This window comes from Salmo trutta, chromosome 36, assembly GCF_901001165.1.
Source record: "Salmo trutta chromosome 36, fSalTru1.1, whole genome shotgun sequence".
Classification (NCBI taxonomy): Eukaryota; Metazoa; Chordata; class Actinopteri; order Salmoniformes; family Salmonidae; genus Salmo; species Salmo trutta.
Window position 1 is genome coordinate 32,776,563 of NC_042992.1, and position 27,336 is coordinate 32,803,898.

At 40.8% G+C, this 27,336-nt stretch overlaps 4 protein-coding genes across 5 annotated transcripts in view; 2 read left to right on the forward strand and 2 right to left on the reverse strand.

Annotated features, from left to right (window-relative positions):
- Nucleotides 1–807: 807 nt before the first annotated feature.
- psmb12 (proteasome 20S subunit beta 12) lies at nt 808–6,172 on the reverse strand. The gene is made up of 6 exons (XM_029735572.1): nt 6,027–6,172; nt 5,438–5,508; nt 2,248–2,379; nt 1,730–1,859; nt 1,493–1,637; nt 808–1,223 (listed from the first exon to the last, which is right to left on the reverse strand). Exons 1-6 carry the CDS (start codon nt 6,057–6,059, stop codon nt 1,096–1,098), a joined length of 639 nt encoding a protein of 212 aa, XP_029591432.1. The 5' UTR covers nt 6,060–6,172; the 3' UTR covers nt 808–1,095.
- psmb13a (proteasome 20S subunit beta 13a) lies at nt 6,159–10,076 on the forward strand. The gene is made up of 8 exons (XM_029735569.1): nt 6,159–6,297; nt 6,658–6,751; nt 6,961–7,058; nt 7,246–7,386; nt 8,849–8,964; nt 9,111–9,169; nt 9,378–9,529; nt 9,672–10,076. Exons 1-8 carry the CDS (start codon nt 6,236–6,238, stop codon nt 9,781–9,783), a joined length of 834 nt encoding a protein of 277 aa, XP_029591429.1. The 5' UTR covers nt 6,159–6,235; the 3' UTR covers nt 9,784–10,076.
- Nucleotides 10,077–10,899: 823 nt separating this feature from the next.
- Nucleotides 10,900–14,251, forward strand: psmb8a (proteasome 20S subunit beta 8A). 2 transcript variants are annotated; one of them, XM_029735571.1, is made up of 7 exons: nt 10,900–11,316; nt 11,606–11,747; nt 12,107–12,218; nt 12,691–12,820; nt 12,993–13,197; nt 13,514–13,608; nt 13,691–14,251. In XM_029735571.1, exons 1-6 carry the CDS (start codon nt 11,191–11,193, stop codon nt 13,600–13,602), a joined length of 804 nt encoding a protein of 267 aa, XP_029591431.1. In that variant the 5' UTR covers nt 10,900–11,190; the 3' UTR covers nt 13,603–13,608; nt 13,691–14,251. The 2 variants fall into 2 exon arrangements, with proteins under 2 accessions (XP_029591431.1, XP_029591430.1); XM_029735570.1 differs by having other exon boundaries at nt 10,901–11,316; nt 13,514–13,920.
- Nucleotides 14,252–14,800: 549 nt separating this feature from the next.
- Nucleotides 14,801–27,336, reverse strand: part of LOC115175919 (BOLA class I histocompatibility antigen, alpha chain BL3-7) — a 35,224-nt gene continuing 22,688 nt past the window's right edge. Inside the window, exons 3-8 of the mRNA XM_029735566.1 lie at nt 21,058–21,333; nt 20,549–20,848; nt 20,181–20,303; nt 19,839–19,856; nt 19,501–19,578; nt 14,801–16,297 (exon numbers count right to left, since the gene is read on the reverse strand). Of these exons, the coding sequence (XP_029591426.1) occupies nt 19,529–19,578; nt 19,839–19,856; nt 20,181–20,303; nt 20,549–20,848; nt 21,058–21,333 (767 nt within the window). The 3' untranslated portion in view covers nt 14,801–16,297; nt 19,501–19,528. The remainder of the gene's footprint in view (nt 16,298–19,500; nt 19,579–19,838; nt 19,857–20,180; nt 20,304–20,548; nt 20,849–21,057; nt 21,334–27,336) is intronic.

The window sequence follows — 27,336 nt, forward strand, 5'->3', positions numbered from 1 at the left end:
AGGCTGATATAATTTCTCAAGAAACGTTTTAGTATTTGGTTTGGCTCTGTGCTCCAACAATTTGGATTTAAAATGATACAATGACTACGAGGTTAAAGTGTAGACTGTCAGCTTTCATTTGAGGGTGTTTTCATCCATATCGGGTAAACCGTCTAGAAATGACAGCACTTTTTGTACATAGTCCCCCATTCTAGGGGACCAGAAGTATTGGGACACATTCACTTATATGTGTATTAAACTATTAAAAAGTTAGGTATTTGGGCTCATATGTATAGCACGCAATGCCTACATAAAGCACGTGACTGGATGCATTTTCTTTTTGTTTCGGATGTGTTTCAGATTATTTTGTGCCCAATAGAAATGAATGGTAAATAATGTACTGTGCCAAACGTTCTGCATTCATGTGGATGCTACCGTGATTACGGATAATCCTGAATGAATCGTGAATAATGATGAGTGAGAAAGTGCCAACCTCCCTTGTTATTGTAATGGTGAGAGGTTAGCATGTCTTGGGGGTATGATATTTGTGCATCTGTAACTTTCTCACTCATCATATAAAAGTTTTAAGTTGTACCAATATGTACTAATTGTAATGATTTGTATGTTGCTGTCTTGTAAATGTATAGGTTTAGATACAGACAGTTATGCATTAGTTATAACAGGCTTATAATATTGACTAATTATCTATTGCTAATGATGCTTCAAATTAAATAGGGCGTATTCCCTCAGAAATAGTCTACTCAATTATAGTGGGGACCTTCAGATTTACATATTTATAATCAAACACACTTACATGCAGTGTAAACATATTTTTTACTTAAGATTTTATTGATTCCACCCAGAGGTCATTAGGTAAACAAATATAATGCACATAAACAAAACGAACACGGTGTAGATTATGAAACACATAGGCAGAACCAGAGATTTTCACATTGGTCTCTTGGAAATCATGACTGTTTTTCTATCCGCAGTCCCAAAACTGATGTGAACAGTCTGGCATATGAACACCAAGTTCTGCATGTATGAACAACAGTGAACGATTGAGTGAAGAGTCATCTCACAGAGTGTCACTGATTGGTTGATTGTAGTGTCACTCTACTCATCGTGGAACTTGGGTAGCTTGTCTCCAGGGATGACCACATGCTCCACCCCCTCCTCGGTGATCACTACCAGGTGTGCCACACCTCCGCTGACATTGTCTCTGCCCATAGCTAGGGCAAGAGCTAGGTGGGGTGAACAGGAGAAAAACAAGGGGGAGGAAAGAGAGGAAAATAGATCAGATGGCAGGTAGAGATGGGTATGAGACCATATCTGTCCACGTTTTCAGGAACAGCTCTCTTGTGTTCCAGTGCCAATAATCCCATAGCAAACCCATCCTACAATCACTCTCCTGTCCCACCGGAAGATGTTTTCAATAAAATAAAATGAAAACAGCGCCATTCTAATAAAACAATGAAGCCTATGAGATTCTACGGGAAAAATCAACTTTTACCATTTGTAGCAAACTGCAGGCACTCCTCTTTGCTCATGTCAGGTTTATATTTGGCGTCGGCGTAACCGTAGATGTACGTGCTCCCTGATCCTCCGATGGTGAACGGCTGACTGAGTAACATACCGCCCAAGGCCACCGTGTAAACCTAGAGGTGAAATAACGGTTAGAAATTGTGTGTGTGTGTTCTATTCTATCGTGTTCTATTCTATGTCTGTTTGTTACGGATCATGGCATCACCTGTGGCCCTTTCTTCCTGTCCCAGCCTGCAGTGATGAAGCCGGCCTGCAGCTCCTCCTTGTTGTTGTAGCACAGCTCCTTCAACACGGACGCTGCTGCCTTCACCAGAGGAGGGGACTCCATCTGAATACTTACCACACAGGACAGACACAGAGAAGACATGGTTGTAATCATTATTCCACAGTTTGTTTCTATGTCTATTGTAGTTCAAGAGGCAGTAGCCTAGTGGTTAAGAGGTTTGGGCCAGTAACCGAAAAGTTGCTGGTTCGAATCCCCGAGCTGACTAGGTCAAAACAATCTGCCATTGAGCAAGGCACTTAAGCCTAATTGCTCTCTGGATAAGAGCTTCTGGTAAATGTAGGCTGCACATTACTACTAAGATCAGATCTAAAATGGAGGTCTCCTTATTGCTGTTAATAATACAAATCAATCACACATCAATCAAGCTACATTAGTCTGATATCAACAATCCTGAGCTATGTTGAACCAGACAAGGACAGGGACAGGGTGGTCCATACCTGTGGAAGGAGATCTGGAACTTGGCAGCCTTGGTGACGGCCTGAGCGTCTGCCAGGGAGCCGGCGATGCAGCAGAATATCCTGTCATGAACCTGGATCAGCTTGTTGATGGTCTTAGAAGACACGTAGCTCCTGTGGTGAAGTGGAGATAGAGACACATCAGAGACTCCTGTTGACACATTAGATAGAGACTCCTGGAGACACATTAGATAGAGACTCCTGGAGACATATTAGATAGAGAGTCCTGGAGACATATTAGACAGAGACTCCTGGAGACACATTAGATAGAGACTCCTGGTGACACATTAGATAGAGACTCCTGGAGACACATTAGATAGAGACTCCTGGAGACATATTAGATAGAGACTCCAGGAGACACATTAGACAGAGACTCCTGGAGACACATTAGATAGAGACTCCTGGAGACACATTAGATAGAGACTCCTGGTGACACATTAGATAGAGACTCCTGGAGACACATTAGATAGAGACTCCAGGAGACATATTAGATAGAGACTCCTGGAGACACATTAGACAGAGACTCCTGGAGACACATTAGATAGAGACTCCAGGAGACATATTAGATAGAGACTCCTGGAGACACATTAGATAGAGACTCCTGGAGACCCATTAGATAGAGACTCCTGGAGACCCATTAGATAGAGACTCCTGGTGACACATTAGATAGAGACTCCTGGAGAGACATTAGATAGAGACTCCTGGAGACATATTAGATAGAGACTCCTGGAGACACATTAGATAGAGACTCCTGGAGACACATTAGATAGAGACTCCTGGAGACATATTAGATAGAGACTCCTGGAGACACATTAGATAGAGACTCCTGGAGACACATTAGATAGAGACTCATGGAGACACATTAGATAGAGACTCCTGGTGACACATTAGATAGACTCCTGGAGACACATTAGATAGAGACTCCTGGAGACACATTAGATAGACTCCTGGAGACATATTAGATAGAGACCCCTGGAGACATATTAGATAGAGACTCCTGGTGACATATTAGATAGAGACTCCTGGTGACATATTAGATAGAGACTCCTGGAGACACATTAGATAGAGACTCCTGGAGACACATTAGATATAGACTCCTGGAGACACATTAGGTAGAGACTCCTGGTGGCATATTAGATAGAGACTCTTTGAGACATATTAGATAGAGACTCCTGGAGACACATTAGATAGAGACTCCTGGAGACCCATTAGATAGAGACTCCTGGAGAAACATTAGATAGACTCCTGGAGACACATTAGATAGAGATTCCTGGAGACACATTAGAAAGACTCCTGGAGACACATTAGATAGAGACTCCTGGAGACACATTAGATAGAGACTCCTGGAGTCCCATTAGATAGAGACTCTTTGAGACATATTAGATAGAGACTCCTGGAGACACATTAGATAGAGACTCCTGGAGACATATTAGATAGAGACTCCTGGAGACCCATTAGATAGAGACTCCTGGTGACAGGAGACCCATTAGATAGAGACTCCTGGAGACACATTAGATAGAGACTCCTGGAGACCCATTAGATAGAGACTCCTGGAGACACATTAGATAGAGACTCCTGGAGACCCATTAGATAGAGACTCCTGGAGACACATTAGATAGAGACTCCTGGAGACCCATTAGATAGAGACTCCTTGAGACACATTAGATAGAGACTCCTGGTGACATATTAGATAGAGACTCCTGGTGACACATTAGATAGAGACTCCTGGAGACACATTAGATAGAGACTCCTGGAGACCCATTAGATAGAGACTCCTGGAGAAACATTAGGTAGAGACTCCTGGAGACACATTAGATAGAGACTCCTGGAGACACATTAGATAGAGACTCCTGGAGACCCATTAGATAGAGACTCCTGGAGAAACATTAGGTAGACACTCCTGGAGACACATTAGGTAGAGACTCCTGGAGACACATTAGATAGAGACTCCTGGAGACCCATTAGATAGAGACTCCTGGAGAAACATTAGGTAGAGACTCCTGGAGACACATTAGATAGAGACTCCTGGAGACACATTAGATAGAGACTCCTGGAGACCCATTAGATAGAGACTCCTGGAGACATATTAGATAGAGACTCCTGGAGACCCATTAGATAGAGACTCCTGGAGACATATTAGATAGAGACTCCTGGAGACCCATTAGATAGAGACTCCTGGAGAAACATTAGGTAGAGACTCCTGGAGATACATTAGATAGAGACTCATGGAGACCCATTAGATAGAGACTCCTGGAGACATATTAGATAGAGACTCCTGGAGACCCATTAGATAGAGACTCCTGGAGAAACATTAGGTAGAGACTCCTGGAGACCCATTAGATAGAGACTCCTGGAGACACATTAGATAGAGACCCCTGGAGACACATTAGATAGAGACTCCTGGAGAAACATTAGGTAGAGACTCCTGGAGACACATTAGGTAGAGACTCCTGGAGATACATTAGATAGAGACTCCTGGAGACACATTAGATAGAGACTCCTGGAGACACATTAGATAGAGACTCCTGGAGAAACATTAGGTAAAGACTCCTGGAGAAACATTAGGTAGAGACTCCTGGAGAAACATTAGATAGAGACTCCTGGAGACACATTAGATAGAGACTCCTGGAGACCCATTAGATAGAGACTCCTGGAGAAACATTAGGTAGAGACTCCTGGAGACACATTAGATAGAGACTCCTGGAGACCCATTAGATAGAGACTCCTGGAGAAACATTAGATAGAGACTCCTGGAGACACATTAGATAGAGACTCCTGGAGACCCATTAGATAGAGACTCCTGGAGAAACATTAGGTAGAGACTCCTGGAGACACATTAGATAGAGACTCCTGGAGACACATTAGATAGAGACTCCTGGAGACACATTAGATAGAGACTCCTGGAGACCCATTAGATAGAGACTCCTGGAGAAACATTAGGTAGAGACTCCTGGAGACACATTAGATAGAGACTCCTGGAGACCCATTAGATAGAGACTCCTGGAGAAACATTAGGTAGAGACTCCTAGTGACACGTTCCAATGTATATATTGCTATAAGTGATGGCTGATTTATTTAATATGTTGCGTGTCACAGACTTGATCATAAAGACATAGAGGAAAGGAGGGGCAATATGATTCATTTGGTTCCAGGTGTTGAAGATCCTCCTTACCCTCCGATGGACGCCCTGGAATCTGAGCCAATGATAACCCCTCCATTGAACGTCACCGCCAAGATGGTGGTCTGTAGATTTTAAAAATCAGTAATAAATGAATAATCAGTTAGATGGGGTGAGCATACAATTACAATATAATATATAGTAATATATTTGTTTGATAATATATTTATGACATATTTAAAATATATTATCTAAGGTTAGTTTTCCTAAGTTTACAGTCAATGGATAAACTATGGTTGGGATTTGGGGAGGCTAAACTGATCCCAGATCAGTGGTAAAGTGTAGGCTAATTTCTACCCTGAGTTTGAGTTGCAGATGAATGACTCGAAAACGAAAGTAAATTCAGCACTTTGTTCGTCGGAAAATATGAAATAAGTCTATTATTATCAAGTTAAATGTATAAACGTTTTCCTTGAAGGTTCAGCTTTAGGCTACTGAGATGAATTTATGACAAAAATCAACAAGGCAACCTAGAATTAAAACCCTCACTGTAAATTCGGCTACGTCCTTCCCAAAATGTACTGTTAATAACAGCTTCAATTTAACATTATTAGGTACAAAATATGAAAAACAATTAACTTACGCCAGTGCTAACTCCTTTGATTTGAGAGTCCATAAAGTGTCTTTCCAGTATTTCCCGAAAACCGATGAAAAATACGGATAAAACTGTGTCCTTCAGTCACATACAGTCACACCATGTCAAGGAAATAGCGACCTCTTCAGGGACTTGAAATGCGCGACTGTAGTGAAGTCAAACTCTTACCACTGAGTGCAAAATAAAGTTCTTCAGGTATGGCGCTAACAAATGTTGTCGAAACACCTGCATCGGGATTTAATTTTGAGAACGTCTCCAGGTATGATTTCTCTTTTATCTTTAAGGATAATAACATTTCGTATTTTTTTGGTAAATAGTAAACTTCGTAATAATCTCATCGCATACCAAGCCTATATCAAAAGTGAAAGTAACGCATCTTGTATAATCGTGTAAATATTCTTTCTAAAAAAGACCAGCAAGTCTACATAATTGTAAAGGTTGAATTTGATTCTTTCTGAATTTTCTTCTAATGAAAGTCATACTTCTATGTGTTAGTCAGCTGATTGTAATTGTATTGATCTGGTCATCGTTAGATAGGGCTTTTCTTAGTAAGATTTTGTGCTACACTATTGGTATTGTGTTACAGTGTGTTTGATTAGTCTGTATCCTTATCAAATAGAAATGTTGCTCTGGAGGGTCTGCTTGAGGGAGGACACACCAAGGCACCTAAGCCTATGAAGACAGGGACCACCATAGCTGGAGTAGTGTGCAAGGTGAGAGTGATGTCCACTGATAAAGGGCAGGCATCTCTAATAAGTGGAAGACTCCATATAGTGGGAGTATTTCAGTACATTTTACATAGTGATATATTATTATGATCCTTGCCTGTCTTTATGTGACTTAAAAAAATACAATAATGATGGAAATTAATTGTGTATACTGATAGTAAAATGGAGTGTTGTTTGGGTCTTTGTTTGTGCAGGATGGAGTGGTTCTGGGAGCAGACACGCGGGCCACCTCAGGTGAAGTCGTGGCTGATAAGATGTGTGCCAAGATCCACTACATCTCCCCCAATATGTAGTGAGTAGATCTACACCTGTTGAAGGGATAGTCCATGTGTGACATGTTTAGAATGGAATTGATTGTCATGTGTGGAAGAGAGAAGTGAAAGAGTAGTGAACAAATGTAGGCTGTCACTTTAATTTGAGATATCCATGCCCACACCTCCATTGTTCTCCTGACCTCTCCTGTTTACTCCCTCTCTCAGCTGCTGTGGTGCAGGAACTGCAGCGGATACCGAGAAGACCACCGACATGCTCTCCTCCAACCTCACCATCTTTTCTATGACCAGCGGCAGGAACCCACGTGTCGTGATGGCAGTAAACATATTACAGGACATGCTATTCAGGTGTGTGTGTGTGTGTGTGTGTGTGTGTATCTTTAAAACTCTCCAATACAGCAGTGGTTACCAACTCCGGTTCTCGTGTAACCCCAGCAGTACACATTTTGTTGAAGCCCCAGACAAACACACCTCATTCAACTTGTCAAGGGGTTGATGATTAGTAGAATCAGGTGTGTTTGTCCAGAGCCACAACAGAAATGTGTACTGTTGGGGGTACTCAACAATAGAGTTGAGAACCACTGCATTAGAACAACTGCAATCTGCAGTTCAAAAAACTAAAAAGCGGGCACCCTGCCACTGATTTGGTAAACAGCTGGGGGATGGGGCTGGAGAAATGTAACCACTCTCAAATTCATACATAGAGTTATGGATGTAAGGACTGACCATCAGTGAGGTCAAAATTATATATATTTTTTACCATGTCCTAGATTCAATCAGTTCAGCGTTAACCTGCGATAACCAACAATCACATAGCATATAATTAAGGAATAAGTTCAGAGGAGGTGTGGTATACGGCCAATATACCACGGCTAAGGGCTGTTTTTATGCACAACACAACGCGGAGTGCCTGGATACAGCCCTTAGCCGTGTTACAGTATATTGGCCATATACCACCAACCTCAAAGATGCCTTATTGATATTATAAACTATTCTAAACATGATTAGAACAGTAAAAACATTTGTTTTTGTCATATCTGTGGTATACGGTCTGATATGTCAGCCAATCAACATTCAGCGCTCGAACCACACAGTTTCTAATTGTTTTTATTCAGGCGATGTCAGAGGTGTAACTGCGTTGGAGCTGGCAAATCGGTGAGCAGCTGCTCATGTGGTCAAATAGAAAATCACTAAACAAAATAATAAGGATTTTTATCAGCCTAATCAAGGTGTAGAATAGATTACATCACACATTCCAGTGTTCGAACACGGCTGCATGGTATTTCTACTAATGCATCCTATGGCAATGTCTGCCATATGTACAGTATAATGCCGGGTGCCGCTTCTGGGTTTGACAGCTCCAATGCAGTTACACCTCTGACATCGCCTAAACAAAAACAATGATATGCTATGCAGTTGTCAGTTATTGCGGGTTAAAGCTGAACTGATTGAATTTAGGCCCGTGTTTTAAGGCTATACAGTGTTTATTTAGAATTACATTGTTTACAAACATTGGAGTAAACAAGTATTCTATTTTGGGTTCTGATACGGGTACGACAGTTGAACTAAGCTCATGAGGCATTTGTAAGTTATATTCTTCAAGAATCAATGGGTACATATCATTGATTTAAAAGTCCAAAAATGGATGCAGCAAATGCAGATGGCCCCTTTAAACATCCCATTCTGTTGAATAACTCACCTCGTCCACCACTATAGCCGCTCCAATGTAACCGCCTTTCATGTCAGATAGGTTTGATTCAAAATAGTCATTCTTGTTTGTTCATAATGTATCTCATATGTGTATGTTTAGGTACCGGGGCCAGATAGGGGCCAGTCTAATCCTCGGAGGGGTGGACTGCACCGGCAATCACCTCTACACAGTGGGGCCCTATGGGAGCATAGACAATGTGCCATACCTTGCAATGGGTGAGGGACTGCTACTGTGTCAAGCAAACATAAGCATACATCCATATACTGTTATTGTGTGGACCGTTATCAGTTGATTAATCGACTAGTCATGAATAATCTATAAATAATGACATTTAGTTGATTCCTATTTGTGTTTTGTGTAGGGTCTGGTGACTTGGCCGCTCTGGGGATTCTGGAGGATAGATTCAAACCTAATATGGAGGTGAGTGACTTTTCCTTAGGCAGGCTAGGGGTTGTCGTACATGTAGTTCATATGCCATCACATCGATAGACTTCAAGTCTCAAGAGTTAAGTCATTGGACTCACCATAAAGAAGGCATCAGATTTGTTTACATTAAGCTGGATGTATTACAGACCTTCCTCCCCCATTCCAGTCCCTTCACTCACTCTTCATCCCTATGCCCTTCTAGTTGGAGGACGCTAAGGAGTTGGTCCGGGATGCCATCCACTCTGGCATCATGAGTGACCTGGGCTCAGGCAACAACATAGATATCTGTGTCATCACTAAACAGGGGGTGGACTACATCAGGCCGTACCAGGAGTCAGAGTATAAAGACAAGAGGTAAATAGTTTTCACATCCTCAGATTCTGCTTCAACTATTATTCTAGACAGCATATTTGAGAAAACTATTTTTTTTGACAGAACAGTGATTAATTTCTATCTTATCTTCTCTCTCTCTCTCTTTGCTCTTTCTCTTACTCAGGCGGAGAAGATACAAGTATCGCCCAGGTACAACGTCTATTTTGACAGAGAAAATAGTCCCTCTGGAGCTGGAGGTAGTGCAGGAGACAGTCCAGCGGATGGATACCGCCTGAACCTGACCACTCAGAAACAACAAAGATAGAGTCACAGAGGCTTATCACAATATTCAGACATGATCAGTGAATACAATACACCTAATAATGACAAGATGTGACTACTAGGTGACACTACAATGCAAAGCCATAAAAAAAACATTGTCACATAAAGATCTTAGTTCAATGAACTGTAGTCAGCAATACATTTTGAACAGGTATAGTAGGCCTAGGCTATAGCTGTGTCTATATGCACTGGGTGAAATATTGGAAAGTGATTGATTGAATAAAAAGTCTTTATTATTTTTCATGAATACGTGTTTGAGTTTTTCCTCCTCACTTTTAGCTTTCCATTTTCCTTATAGCAGTTTCAGCTCACAGAATCTTCATGTTTTTAAAAAAAATATTATTGCCATGGTTCACCAATGAAGAATATGCCCGCTATTACAATCCAGGGGATTTAGATATTTCAAATGTAATATAGCATAACATTTATACTGAACAAAACTATAAACGCAACATGCAACAATTTCAATGGTTTTGCTGAGTTACAGTTCATATAGGGAAATCAGTCAATTGAAATAAATGCATTAGGCCCTAATCTATAGATTTCACATGACTGGGCAAGGGCACAGCCATGGGTGGGACACAGCTCTGGTGGACATTCCTGCAGTCAGAATGCCAATTACACGCCCCCTCAAAACTTGAGACATCTGTGGCATTGTCTTGTGTGACAAAACATTTTAGAGTGGAATATTATTGTCCCCAGCACAAGGTACACCTGTGTAATGATCATGTTGTTTAATCAGCTTGATATGCCAGATGTATGGATTATCTTGACAAAATATAAAATGCTCACTAACATGGATGTAAACACATTGTGCACAACATTTGAGAGAAATAAGCTGGAAATTTCCTGGTATCTTTCATTTCAGCTCATGAAACATGGGACGAGCACTTAACATTTTGTATTTATATTGTTGTTCATTGTAGTTCTCTCCCTGTGATTCTTTGTGAGTGACTCCTTGAGCACGGTAAACCTCTAACAGGTAAGTCTTCCTATTTACTGATGACGACCCACAAATGATGCTCTGCGATTGGCCAAATGTGTGATACGTTTTCAGCCAGTTTACTGTATATTGTTGTGAGAAATCATGTCAAAACTTAATGTCTATTAACAATTGTTTATCCGTATGACTAGGGATGGTTAGGCTATTGTCAAATAATACTCGGAATGAGTACGCATATTATAAGTAACAGTTGGGTTACTTTTTCGATTAGGAATGAAAATGTATATTAAAAACCCTTTCGGTTTCGTTTGCATTAGGAAATATATTTCCTTGACGCGTCAGAGCGAAGTCAAGCTGTATTTTCGCTTTCAAATTTTATTAAGATACAGTCTACATTGTTATATTTTATTTAATCATTATGGCACTTTTCGACGTAAGTGGTTATAAGTCCCACGCGGGACTTCGTGGGCAGATTCTTGGAACAGGAGTAGGGCATCTTGTTGACCGACCGAATCAGGAATTTGCTGTCCCGGTTGGAGTGGATGTGAGTATTTTACGCGTCTTTCAATCTGCAGTTCGTTTCTGTTTCTTCTGTGACAATGATATGGTGATCTAATGTGTCCCTTGTTTAGTGAACTAAACATTACTAACGCATGGTTCAATGCAGACTCTCAACTCACCCCAAGCACACTTTTACGCACGCACAAACATACGCGCACACGCATGTATACCACCTGACAAAATGTTGACAAGAGCTGCTGTCTCACATTTTTTTAAACGATTGGATCAATCTATTTCTCTGTCCCCATCTATATTTCGCTCTTTCTCTCCAGCCTTCAGGGTTCCTGAAGTCATGCAGCCGTGAAGGTGGTGTGTCCATAGATCTGAACCATGGTACTACTACACTGGCTTTCAAATTTCGCCATGGTGTCATTGTGGCTGTGGACTCCAGGGCCTCAGCCGGCAGCTACATTGGTAAACATCACATTCCATAGGGATTCGTTTTTAGTCTATCATTTCTGTCATACACTTGTGTTCATATGACAATACTGTGCCTCTACACAGTAAGAAACTAGTAATAGCATTCTACTGTTACTACTATATTGTGAGTACTAAAACATCTACAAGTGATAATTGTAAAATCATCCATTTTGATGTGATTTACCTTGGAACGTTGATGTGATCAGCCTTGAGTTGGTCCATTACATTTTTCCAGCAGCAGTCGTAGACACATCCAACAGGTCAGATGCAGAATGGATCTCTGGGAGATCTGTAACCGAACATAAAGAAATCATTCCCTAACCTCTTTGCCATGCATTTGTCTTTCCCTGCAGCGTCGAAGGAGGCTAACAAGGTGATAGAGATCAACCCTTACCTGCTGGGGACCATGTCTGGTAGTGCTGCTGACTGCCAGTACTGGGAGAGACTGCTGGCTAAGGAGTGCAGGTCTGTTGGAGCTTGTCTCTGTGGGATTGAGTCCCGCTATACAGTTACATGGTGTTAATATCATAATCATTGATGCCTGTCTTTGTAAGTCTGTCTGTCTGTTAGGCTTATGCACAAGGGGAGGGTTGGATGGAGAGAAAATCTACCAATCAATGTAATTACATTCAAAACAAATACATGGGACATATTGTAAGCACTGCACAACCATATCAGTATCAACCAGTAACTTTGTAGTTACCATCTACTTTACGTTTAGTCCATTATTGTTATCTAGAGTAGTCTTCTACTGTATTGGTGTTCTTGGTCTGCTTCCAAGACACATTCATGTCTTTATGTATCTGGGCTGTTCAAATGTATCTGGAAGTAAATCAGTGTTTTCTGGGGTGTTAAAATGTATCTGGAAGTAAACCAGTGTTTCAGCACTCTGACTGCCTTGTCTCATACAGTGACTGACCATCTCTTTGTGTCTCAGGCTGTACAAACTGAGGAACAAGCAGAGGATCTCAGTGTCTGCAGCCTCTAAACTGCTGTGTAACATGATGCTGGGATACAGAGGCATGGGCCTCTCCATGGGCAGCATGATCGTTGGCTGGGACAACAAGGTACAGGGTGGGAGGGAGGAGTGGTGTGTGTGTGTGTTTATTTATTTGAAAGCCTTGTTTTATAGATGACATTTTCATCCTGATGCTACCCAAGATGTTTGAGTACCATTGGAGAGTCTCCAGTTGTCATGTCTATAGATAAGTATTTATTTATTTGTGTCTTGCTGTCCAGGGCCCTGGTTTGTACTACGTGGACGATAACGCCACACGTCTCTCTGGTCGTATGTTCTCTACTGGTTGTGGTAGCAGCTATGCGTACGGAGTGGTGGACAGCGGCTACCGTGAGGACATGACGGTAGAGGAGGCGTACGAGCTGGGCCGCCGTGGCATCACCCACGCCACACACAGAGACGCCTACTCTGGAGGAGTGGTCAACCGTGAGTGACCTTGTTCTGAACCTTTACTCATTCTATAACGATTCATTTGACTTGACTAAGTCAGTTCATGTGAGACCATGTGAAGCATAGATAGGTGCAGGATTGAGTTTGATGTATGTTCAGATATTGTTTGTTTGTTGTGTAAATTCCAGGTGTGAATTCCACTCACGAGGTTATAACTAAATATACAATTATAATCTAATCTCATAAGGATGTATCCATAGTAAAAAGTAGTCATATGCTGAATCCATAGGAAATTACAATGTAAACAATACCTTTAAAATGTATTTATGTGTAACTGTCTGTGTTTGTCCAGTGTACCACATGCAGGAGGACGGCTGGATAAAGGTGTGTAAGGAGGACGTGTCAGAGCTGATCCACCGCTACAGGAAGGGCATGTTCTGATCCCAGATCAGTTTCTACACCCACACAGACACACTGTGTTCTCTATCAGCTGATCCACCGCTACAGGAAGGGCATGTTCTGATCATAGATCAGTTTCTACACCCACACAGACACACTGTGTTCTCTATCAGCTGATCCCAGCACTGCTTCAAATAAAGACTGTTTTCAAACTGCATCCTCTGTATTGTTTAACCTGAAGGTCTTACATGCGTCACAACTTGCTGCAACTGTTACCAGTCCTATTAAAATTATTATTTACCAGTGCCAGTCATTGGAAATGGTTTGTAGGATTGTTTAATACAATACTAATACTACAAACCTTGATTTTTATTTTATTTGTAAAGTCTGTTGAGACTTGTGAAATACACTTGACAATTTTGTAACCTGAAGCGTTTTAGTCAAATGTTTTAGCCTACTAAACGGTCAAATAACATAACCTCATAACCAATAGTTGGAGGAGGAAGTAAAATTCAGAGTCCGTATAGTTTTGTCTAGCGTATCTGCCTCTAACAAAATATTTCCTGAAACACAAATACATGTCCCAAACCAGTCGGATGTGTTTGCCCAGGTATCTTTTGGTTGTCACCATTCTGTAAATTTCCACCTTAGTATAGGAGTTAATTGTACAAATTAAATTCTACAACCAAAATGTTTGTGATATCAGAGGAAGTTTTAAATTAATGGAATGAATTTGCCATAAAACCTGAAGAAGCCTATTTTTCCCGTATTATGTTCATTTTCTCAGCTTGATAAATGGGTCACTGTGGATATGAATAGTCTGTGCAGTAGTTACATGGGGAGTATTCTACAGTTCCCAGTGGGTTATTATAGAGAATTACATCCCTTACAGAAACTGCATTCCATAAAATAGTCTACCAATGTTGATCATCTGTTGCCAGGAAAGATTCTGTGCAACAGGTCTTGGTGAATAACATGATAGGCTATTACATATCAGCCCTAGAGGGCAGAAGTACTGCTACAGATACTGTTCTCCCTGGCAGTTTATTGATCAATAAATATAATTTGTTCATAGGCCATAGTTCACTCACCTGTTTTCCAGGTCTGAATCAGTCCCTGATTAGTAGAGAATGAAAACTAGCAGTGACGTGGACCTCCAGATAAGTAGATAATGAACATGATTTATTCTTATCTCTATCATATGATCATGTTCAGGACAAAATAGACAGTGCAGAGATTATCTATTTTAATAAGCATTTTAATCAAACATCTTTCATACAGGTCAACAAAATATCTCAAACGTTATTTATTCAAAAGCCTATTACAAAAGAATTGTGGAACTCCTACACCTACAGTACACTAAACAGTACCCAAAATGAGTATAGGCCCCTATTTAGTTACGCCTGTTGTTGTTTACAGCCAGTGCTTGATTTGGACTCAGATAGGTGCCGGTACTCAAAGAAACAGTGTAGAGATGACCCCCTTTCTAAGAAGCATTTTATTAAAACATTTACATATCAGACACTTTTATCCAGAACGAGGAGCAATTAGGGTTAAGTGCCTTGCTCCAGGGTACGTTGACAGATTTTTACCTAGTCGGCTCGTGGATTCAAACCAGCAACCTATCGGTTTCTGGCCCAATGCTCTTAAGAGCTAGGCTACCTGCTACCCCATCATTTTTCATACAGGTGATCAAAATATATATTACTTCTTAAACCCATATACAAAATGATATTGTTCTACTTCCAAGTCCTTTGCTGTTTAGAACATATCTTACTGCAAACATTATTAAAAGGCTCAGTATGACTTTATTTAGACTTTATTGAAAGGTGTAAAAACATTATTACAGAATGCATGAATTTGGTCTCTAATTTGTCTTGTTTTGCTGGTTGATTATGCATCTCTTAAATGGATCACATTTACACTTGCAATAAAATACATGTTCCCTTGCCCCATCACCAACTACAGAACGTATAGTCCAAAAGTGTTATGCCCCATCATAAATCAAAACGTATCATAAAATCAAAACAGCTAGAAAAATAACGCCACTGTCGGTAAGAGAAATATGTACAAAAGGAACATGTGGACAGGCCTTGTCTGGCTTATAGTTATACAATTAAACAAGTTTGTGTGAGCATAACGTCACACAATTACTGTATCTTATACCACCAAAACCTACACTACACATTCAAACTAAACAATTATTCAGTTTACAGCAATATCTTTTAAATGCGATTGTTTTGGTGGCTTCACTTAGGGGAAAATCAGGCAAATGTATGTTCTTTTTGTAGAATAATATAAATTAAAATCTTAATTTAACATCTCGCAACAATCTAATTATTTTCAGAAACACACTTTCATGGTGTTCCATTGATTCTAATATACCTGTAAGACTGAGATAAGTCTATCACACAGTGGCAATATTACATTATATAATTCAACAAAATTACAGCACAACTTTTAAAAAGCCAAACTACGGCAATATTACATTTTATAATTCAACAAAATTCTATTTTAAAAAGCCAAACCATGGATTAAATTAAAGTAAAACTGTTTCAAGGAAATCACCAAAGAACATTTCTGACAGCAGATCTTTTTTATATATGGATTCTATGTTCACAGTGTGTGTAAACTTCTGTGTGTGACTGATGTGTGTGTAAGTATACGTATGTGTTACGTTCTTGGGAAGTTCAACGTTTGTCATTTCCGTTACGTTTCTGTCCTCTTCAGCTCCTTCCTAAAACACATGAGAAGAGAGAGGTTACACACATAAACACATTCCAAACAGTAGCAGTGTGTTCCAGTGTGGTAGTGGATGTTTCCATTCCTTCCTAAAACACATGAGAAGAGAGAGGTTACACATAAACACATTCCAAACAGTAGCAGTGTGTTCCAGTGTAGTAGTGGATGTTTCCATTCCTTCCTAAAACACATGAGAAGAGAGAGGTTACACACATAAACACATTCCAAACAGTAGCAGTGTGTTCCAGTGTGGTAGTGGATGTTTCCATTCCTTCCTAAAACACATGAGAAGAGAGAGGTTACACACATAAACACATTCCAAACAGTAGCAGTGTGTTCCAGTGTGGTAGTGGATGTTTCCATTCCTTCCTAAAACACATGAGAAGAGAGAGGTTACACACATAAACACATTCCAAACAGTAGCAGTGTGTTCCAGTGTAGTAGTGGATGTTTCCATTCCTTCCTAAAACACATGAGAAGAGAGAGGTTACACATAAACACATTCCAAACAGTAGCAGTGTGTTCCAGTGTAGTAGTGGATGTTTCCATTCCTTCCTAAAACACATGAGAAGAGAGAGGTTACACATAAACACATTCCAAACAGTAGCAGTGTGTTCCAGTGTGGTAGTGGATGTTTCCATTCCTTCCTAAAACACATGAGAAGAGAGAGGTTACACATAAACACATTCCAAACAGTAGCAGTGTGTTCCAGTGTAGTAGTGGATGTTTCCATTCCTTCCTAAAACACATGAGAAGAGAGAGGTTACACACATAAACACATTCCAAACAGTAGCAGTGTGTTCCAGTGTGGTAGTGGATGTTTCCATTCCTTCCTAAAACACATGAGAAGAGAGAGGTTACACACATAAACACATTCCAAACAGTAGCAGTGTGTTCCAGTGTGGTAGTGGATGTTTCCATTCCTTCCTAAAACACATGAGAAGAGAGAGGTTACACACATAAACACATTCCAAACAGTAGCAGTGTGTTCCAGTGTAGTAGTGGATGTTTCCATTCCTTCCTAAAACACATGAGAAGAGAGAGGTTACACATAAACACATTCCAAACAGTAGCAGTGTGTTCCAGTGTAGTAGTGGATGTTTCCATTCCTTCCTAAAACACATGAGAAGAGAGAGGTTACACATAAACACATTCCAAACAGTAGCAGTGTGTTCCAGTGTAGTAGTGGATGTTTCCATTCCTTCCTAAAACACATGAGAAGAGAGAGGTTACACATAAACACATTCCAAACAGTAGCAGTGAGTTCCAGTGTAGTAGTGGATGTTTCCATTCCTTCCTAAAACACATGAGAAGAGAGAGGTTACACATAAACACATTCCAAACAGTAGCAGTGTGTTCCAGTGTAGTAGTGGATGTTTCCATTCCTTCCTAAAACACATGAGAAGAGAGAGGTTACACACATAAACACATTCCAAACAGTAGCAGTGTGTTCCAGTGTAGTAGTGGATGTTTCCATTCCTTCCTAAAACACATGAGAAGAGAGAGGTTACACACATAAACACATTCCAAACAGTAGCAGTGTGTTCCAGTGTAGTAGTGGTTGTTTCCATTCCTTCCTAAAACACATGAGAAGAGAGAGGTTACACACATAAACACATTCCAAACAGTAGCAGTGTGTTCCAGTGTGGTAGTGGTTGTTCCCATTCCTTCCTAAAACACATGAGAAGAGAGAGGTTACACATAAACACATTCCAAACAGTAGCAGTGTGTTCCAGTGTGGTAGTGGATGTTTCCATTCCTTCCTAAAACACATGAGAAGAGAGAGGTTACACACATAAACACATTCCAAACAGTAGCAGTGTGTTCCAGTGTAGTAGTGGATGTTTCCATTCCTTCCTAAAACACATGAGAAGAGAGAGGTTACACACATAAACACATTCCAAACAGTAGCAGTGTGTTCCAGTGTAGTAGTGGATGTTTCCATTCCTTCCTAAAACACATGAGAAGAGAGAGGTTACACACATAAACACATTCCAAACAGTAGCAGTGAGTTCCAGTGTAGTAGTGGATGTTTCCATTCCTTCCTAAAACACATGAGAAGAGAGAGGTTACACACATAAACACATTCCAAACAGTAGCAGTGTGTTCCAGTGTAGTAGTGGATGTTTCCATTCCTTCCTAAAACACATGAGAAGAGAGAGGTTACACATAAACACATTCCAAACAGTAGCAGTGTGTTCCAGTGTAGTAGTGGATGTTTCCATTCCTTCCTAAAACACATGAGAAGAGAGAGGTTACACACATAAACACATTCCAAACAGTAGCAGTGTGTTCCAGTGTAGTAGTGGATGTTTCCATTCCTTCCTAAAACACATGAGAAGAGAGAGGTTACACACATAAACACATTCCAAACAGTAGCAGTGTGTTCCAGTGTGGTAGTGGATGTTTCCATTCCTTCCTAAAACACATGAGAAGAGAGAGGTTACACACATAAACACATTCCAAACAGTAGCAGTGTGTTCCAGTGTGGTAGTGGATGTTTCCATTCCTTCCTAAAACACATGAGAAGAGAGAGGTTACACATAAACACCTTCCAAACAGTAGCAGTGTGTTCCAGTGTAGTAGTGGATGTTTCCATTCCTTCCTAAAACACATGAGAAGAGAGAGGTTACACATAAACACATTCCAAACAGTAGCAGTGTGTTCCAGTGTAGTAGTGGATGTTTCCATTCCTTCCTAAAACACATGAGAAGAGAGAGGTTACACACATAAACACATTCCAAACAGTAGCAGTGTGTTCCAGTGTGGTAGTGGATGTTTCCATTCCTTCCTAAAACACATGAGAAGAGAGAGGTTACACACATAAACACATTCCAAACAGTAGCAGTGTGTTCCAGTGTAGTAGTGGTTGTTTCCATTCCTTCCTAAAACACATGAGAAGAGAGAGGTTACACATAAACACATTCCAAACAGTAGCAGTGTGTTCCAGTGTGGTAGTGGATGTTTCCATTCCTTCCTAAAACACATGAGAAGAGAGAGGTTACACACATAAACACATTCCAAACAGTAGCAGTGTGTTCCAGTGTAGTAGTGGATGTTTCCATTCCTTCCTAAAACACATGAGAAGAGAGAGGTTACACACATAAACACATTCCAAACAGTAGCAGTGTGTTCCAGTGTAGTAGTGGTTGGATCTCCAGTTCGCTCATTAATATGAAGACATCTTAAGTGACTTACTCTGATGTTACAGAAGTGCAGAGGTTTCTCAAATCTTCTGGGCACCTTTCCCAGAGTTCTCAGAGTCAGTGTCGGAAGCTAAAACAGAAAAAAAACTCCAATGTTAGAAAGAGATTGATTCGAAAGATAATGAGTTCAGGTTAATTACCAAGTTCCTAATGCATAAATAAAACCTTCCATATTAATTAAGTAGCTACATCAATTCACATCTAAGTTAGAACCATCATCACAATCTACAAGGAAAAAATACACAACCACACTCTAAAATGGATAGTCAAACACAAAACAAAAAACGTGATCTTTTCAGAATAGTGAACAATATTAAGGTCCCCACTTACTGCTGGCTGGAACAAAGCCTGAAACAGAGATAAACATCATGTTATTATTGACTCTGGTTTGGTGGAATATTACAAGAGAACATCATGTTTGACAGTATTCTGAGTCATGTATTCCTACTGCAGACATCACACAACATGAGTGACAACGTGACTCTATTTACATGAATCAGATCAAATCAAACACACTTCTACCATCACTAACTAGACTGTACAACACTATTACCTGTAAACCAGTACTATGACTACTACTTCTAAACCACTAAATACAACACAGCTGATTATATCTAAGATGACAGTGTATCCTACATATGACAATAGAAAGAGGTATTTCTCTCCTCACACCTTTCTCGCTCTTCTTCTTCCTCCACATGACGACCCCAACAACAACAACAACGACCAGGAGGAGGAGAGCTACCACCCCTCCAATGATGGGGGCGGAGCCAACAGTGTTTGGGTCATTTGCACCTGTAATCATCAGAACAGAGCATTCAGACTACAGTGATAGATAGTTCATTTTCATCTAAAATTAACTCTAAGCAGCATCCCTCAATGACAATAAAAGGTCAGGAGGTCAATGAGAACATGCAGTCAGAAAGGTAGCTTTACAGAGCAGATGAGTGAACTTAAATGAGGATTATTGGGTACATTCAGTAGGAGGGTTGGCTATAGTGTATATTTAACTCTCTCCCTCATAACCCTCAAGGTCTTACCCCAGTTGGGATGGATCTCAGACTGAGTCAGAACCTTGATGAAGTCCTCCTTGATACCAGTGACCTGAACAACACACTGATACTTGTTGTTCTTCCACTCCTCAGGCGTCACTTTGAGGTGAGCGCTTTTCTGGAAGGTTCCATCATTGTTGGGGAGAATCTCTCCATTCTCCACATCTTCATGGTGATCTTGTCCGTCTTTCTGCCAGACCACCATGACTCCACTGGGGTAGAAACCTGTAGCGTGGCAGGTCACTGGAGAGGAGGGGGTCTTCTGGAGCAGAGACACTGATGGAGGGACTGGAGAGAGAGATAGAGATAAAGAGAGACAGATAAAGTGAACATTTTAATAAATACTGAGTATACATAAATACTTTTCTATATCATAGTTCTACAACCATGTATGTAATGGACCCCTTATGATTAAAGGGAGATTTGTTTCATATTTGTCAACACCACCCAAGTTGTGTTCAGCTAAAAGGAAGAAGTTCAAAGTGATTATACTGTACCTTTCCTTTCCAAAGTGTCTTTGCCGTAGTTGACATACTTCTTAAGCCACTCAATGCATGTGTTTTCTAGATAATTCTTGAAGATGTTAGCGTTATCTCCAGTTGCATCCCACTTAAGCTTGGTGATGACAGCTTTCTGGTTGGCAGCAGTCCAGGTACGAGTGCTCTTGTCCAGACTGAGGAAATCTGCTCCATCATAACCATACTGGAAATATCCTCGAGTGACGCCGTCATCATCCATCTCACAGCCATACATCCGCTGGAGGGCGTGAACTCCTAGAGGGAACAAACAGACATGTATGAGCTCACAATGTAATACACTCTAATAGCTAGCTGGCTGTAATGTGGGGTTGCCTTCCTGCCGGTGACCCTTCTCTTAGCGAGTGTTTCAGATCTGTGATGAGTCACATGACTACAGGTCACACTAACCTAACATGATAAAGAAACTGATCCATGTGCCTCTGTCTGTGTTTGTCTCAATGTTTTGATTTTACTTGTACATTTTGAAGGGAAAAGGGGGTTTCCGTGCTCAGATCCTGAGGACTACCTAAAATTAAAAAATGTTACTCACAAACACAATACTAGTTATCTTAATGAATGCTACCTTGAGGAACAAAATGTTTCCTGTGTGTGTGTGTGTCCCAGATCCTGAGGGTGACAGGTGTGTGTGTGTGTGTTCCCCAGATCCTGAGGGTGACAGGTGTGTGTGTGTCCCAGATCCTGAGGGTGACAGGTGTGTGTTCCCCAGATCCTGAGGGCGACAGGTGAGTGTGCCACACCGGCAGTCAAATTCCCATGTGACCGTTTAGTCATGGTAATTAGGCTTCTCCAAGCTCTGATGCTGCTGATGGTCATTAGTAGCCTATCAAACTTGCTAACTGCCTGGTACTCAGCACTCTATTGTCCCTCTAATCACTCTGACCAATGCAAATGTAATCGAAAATCTAATCAAACACTTAATGAGAGCCCATGAGCTCATGTTGGGCAAGATTAAACAGTGTGGTGGCCTCTATTAAAAAGAGGATCTCATCAGCTTTCTATAGGCTAGGCTACTATATTTATTTCTCAACTTTCCTAATATTAAGCACATTGCTTATATTTACAACAGGAGTATAGCCTACCTGACTGACATGAAAATAAACCATGGGGAAAAGCGTCCTTCATTCACTATTTAAGTGCATAGATTAAATAAAAGATTTGCCGCTGCCCCTGTTTTGATACAGGTGCATGATAATGGTCCATTCTAAATCAATACAAATGTCACACATATATTATTTAGTATATGTAAAGACAGGATTAAACCAAGTGTCACGTCCTGACCTTAGTAAGTTGTTATTTTCTATGGTAGAGTAGGTCAGGGCGTGACAGGGGGTGTTTGTCTGTTTTTTTGTATTTCTATGTTTAGTTTCTAGTTTTGTATTTCTAGGTTGGTTTTTGTTTGGCATGACCTCCAATTAGAGGCAGCCAGTTGTCGTTGTCTCTAATTGGAGGCCATATTTAAGTTGATGTTTGTCCCACTTGGTTTTTGTGGGTGATTATATTTTGAGTAGTGTGTTTTCTTCTCTGCGTCACGGTTTGTTGTTTTTGCGTTTTCAAGTATTTAAGTGTATTGCATTCAGTTTCACGTTTAATAAATATGTGGAACGAAACCGACGCTGCATTTTGGTCCAATCATTCAAACAGCTGTGACACCAAGAATAGTCTGATGGGTGACAATATCAGCCTATCACTTGTGAATTATATATTATCACTTGTGAATGATGCACAGCGAAAGGCAAGAAATAGCGCGCCTTTGTTTTGCACCTTTTTCAAATCATAGTTGCACACCTTATGTAGCCTAGCCTATAGGCCTATATGTTTTGCTAAGGTTTGTATCACGACTAACGTTGTCAAATAATATCTTAAAATTAAGCACATTAATCTGCTTTACAAGGGGTGTAGAGCCTAACTGGCATACATAAGCAGCATGTGAGTTTCAAGTTTTGGGGGAAGATAATTTTCACCATAAAAATGCACCTTTATAATAAAAGCATTACATGCATAATTGCATTTGCGGTCACTTTTGAGAATGGTGTTTTCCAACTAATTGATTGCATTTTGCTTTTAGTCTGCTGCCGTGCGCATTGCTGCGCTTGTAATGTGAAGAAATAGCCTAATAGTTTATCAATATTTTAAGCTAAACATTCTGATCTGTTGAGTCAGCCACATTGCTTAAACATTTTTTTTTTAATGCTAATGGTTGTATTAATTTGGTTTCTATCGCATCCCACAACTGTCCCAGACTATGTTCGGAATATTGATTTCTTGCACTTAATAGAATAAGTTGACGTTTGTAATATGGGGGATAATAGATTGACATAGGCTAGTGCTTTTGCTGTTCGGAAAGCCTACTCATCTTGTTGACTGAAGAAATGTAAATGATGACAGTTCTTCCAATATCTTCAATATGCACCTTGGAATTGGATAAGGACGCGTGCCGTGCAGTTGTGTCCCCGATGTGTCTGTCTTCACTTGTAGCCTGTGAGAAAGACCCGATCACGTGACGGGTATTGGCTAATGAGAATTGAGCTTTCTGAGAGAGCCATGTCAGAGCCATATCCTTTCTATTTTATTCAGCTATGTTCAATTGTATTCTTCATACTACAAAATAATATCAAATAATGCCACGGAATTCTAAGCAAATCTTGTCTGCTAAATGAACTAGTGTAGCCCACAGCCATTTGGCATAGCCAGATCAGGACCTAACATAAGGACAACTCAGAGTATGCTATTCTGTTCTTCTGAAATAGACTACCTTTTCTTCATATCATCTGTCTAAAATAAATAATGGATTTATTGTGAAGGTGTAGGCTATATTACATGGATTTATTAGATGTTTTAAAATGTAGACGTTCCAAAGGTCTGCATCAGTGGCTTGTAGGCTATGTGTGGAAGCTAGGAGATGCTAAGTGTGTTTATGTTAATTAACGGTCAATTATCGTGAGACTGGCAGTTACGTGCTTGACAATCACCGTCTGACAAAATTTCATGACCGCCACAGCCCTAGTCCTGATCAGCTCCAGCAGCAGAGCCCACAGGGAGTCACTGGGAGCTTCGGTCCATTAGAGCAGAGAAGACCAAAGACATCACTATCATCATCGTCATCAATCATCATCACTATCATCAGCATGTTCTACTCCTCTGCTTCACTCAGAGAGTGTGGATCTATTCTACACCAGCTGATGTTGTCTTGGTTCTATCTACTGTGTTGAAGATACACATTGTGTTCAGTACACTAGTGTTATTCTGACAAATGGTTGTTATGTAGGACTGTAGTTCAGTGAGGTGTGTAAATGAATAAAACACTGTTGATAAATGAAGACTGTCCTCTAGTGATGATGTCAGAGATAGAGGAAGTGAGAGAGGATCCTCTGTTCAGTCAGGAACAACAGGAGAGAGATGGAGAGACTAACATGAGGAAGATTGTCTCTCAATAATGTGAGCCTACTGGAGCTGTGTGTGTGATCCCCAGATCCTGAAGGTGACAGGTGTGTGTGTGTGTGTGTGTGTGTGTGTGAGTGTCTAGAGAGTTGGGCTGTCCCCCACTAAAAACAATCTTGGTCAACGAGAGTAGTTTGACGCTTTAAACACACTGTTTGATGAAATAATTAAGACAAATAAATGACTCAACAGGGAGTCAGATGGCCACGCTGTGTTAAATAAATGACTCAACAGGGAGTCAGATGGCCACGCTGTGTTAAATAAATGACTCAAGAGGGAGTCAGATGGCCACGCTGTGTTAAATAAATGACTCAACAGGGAGTCAGATGGCCACGCTGTGTTAAATAAATGACTCAACAGGGAGTCAGATGGCCACGCTGTGTTAAATAAATGACTCAACAGGGAGTCAGATGGCCACGCTGTGTTAAATAAATGACTCAACAGGGAGTCAGATGGCCACGCTGTGTTAAATAAATGACTCAACAGGGAGTCAGATGGCCACGCTGTGTTAAATAAATGACTCAACAGGGAGTCAGATGGCCACGCTGTGTTAAATAAATGACTCAACAGGGAGTCAGATGGCCACGCTGTGTTAAATAAATGACAGTGAGGGCCTGTGACTGGCGCACATTGTCTCCTCTCCTCCCTGCTGCAGCAAAGAGGCACCACAACACAGCAAGTGTTTATCACGCTGTCCGTGGTGCTGAAGCTGCAACATAATTACAGCCATTTTGTTTCTACTTGTTTCTCTGACTGAAAAATTGTTACTGAAATCCTTCATTTGTTTAGGATAAACATTCCCTAAACACTCAACTCTTATGATGGGCTAAAGGTCAGGTCCTATTGGTCACGTGCATGTGACGTGCATTTTTCAGAACCGCGCAAAGTGACCGCTATCCAACGCGGAAGAAAGCACATGTTATAAAATAAAACAATATTAGTGTTGCACTATTATTCTTAGACAATAGAAACATATACAATTTCAGTTGCATGTCTTTGATGGACTGTGCCATGCCATAATGGATTAGTCTACTGAGAAAGGAGCCAATCAAACAGGTGGCTTGTGCACCAGCCTATCAACCAAACAATCGACCAGTCGACTAAATGGGGTCAGCCCTAGTAGAGAGTTCCCCTGAGAGCCTGATCAGCTCCAACAGCAGAGCCCACAGGGAGTCACTGGGAGCTTTGGTCCATTAGAGCAGAGAAGACCAAAGACACATCATCATCCCTAACATCATCATCATCATCACTATCCTCATCACCATCACTATCATTATCCTCATCACCATCATCATCACTATCATCATCACTAACATCACTACCATCATCATCACTATCCTCATCATCTTCACTATCATCATCACTAACATCACTACCATCATCATCACTATCACTATCCTCATCAACATCATCACTATCATCAACACTAACATCATCATCACTACCATCATCATCAGTACCATAATCACTACCATCATCATCACTAACATCATAATCACGACCATCACCATCACTACCATCATCACTACCACCATCATCACTACCATCATCATCACTACCATCATCACTACCATCAACATCACTACCATCATCATCCCCACCATCATCACTACCATCATCATCACTAACATCATCATCACTATCATTATCACTACCATCATCACTAACATCATCATCACTACCATCATCATCATCACTACCATCATCATCATCATCACTATCATCATCATCATCATCATGTTCTACTCCTCTGCTTCTCTCTACTGTCCCATCAGATCAGAGACACTCAGAGAGACTGAGGAGACTACAGCTCTACTGTGGGGGACAGAGGGGCAGCACACAGCTGGGCAGTGTGGATAACACACACACACACACAAAATGCATTCACACATGCACACACACACATGCATTCACACACACACACGCACACATTAAAACAGTAAATCAATGGCTTCATCTGTTCTCCAGATTCAGTCTGCCAGTGGGATCTCTATCATCATGTATTAGTTGTTCAACCAGACTGGAATAAAACAGATCAGCTCAGACCTCTACAGTGATGATGATGATGTCACACCTTCACCACAGAGACAGAGAGGTGAGGAGGAGACTCAGAGAGTGTGGATCTATTCTACACCAGCTGATGTTGGCTTGGTTCTATCTACTGTGTTGAAGATACACATTGTGTTCAGTATTTTTTTAAATAGATTTTAATTTAACCTTTATTTAACTAAGCAAGTCAGTTAAGAACAAGTTCTTATTTACAATGACGGACTACACCAGCCAAACCCGGACGATGCTGGGCCAATTGTGTGCCGCCCTAATGGGACTCCCAATCACAGCCGGATGTGATACAGCCTGGATAGTATACAGTACAGTAGTGTTATTCTAACAAATGGATGTTGATAAACAGAGGAAGTGAGAGAGGATCCTCTGTTCAGTCAGGAACAACAGGAGAGAGATGGAGAGACTAACATGAGGAAGATTATCTCTCAATGGCACATGTTGTCTCCTCTCCTCCCTGCTGCAGCAAACAGGCACCACAACACAGCAAGTGTTTATCACGCTGTCCATGGTGCTGAAGCTGGAACATATTTGCAGCCCATTTTGTTTCTTACTCGTTTCTCTGACCGAAAAGTTGGTACCAAAATGCCTAATTTGTTTAGGAAAAACATTACCTGTTCTCTCAATCCTTGCTCTCCTTACTAGAAACAGATATGCGTCGCATGCACATGACCAATAGCACCTGACCTTTAGCCTATCATAATCACATCAATAAATTGTTATAACAAACTCCAAACA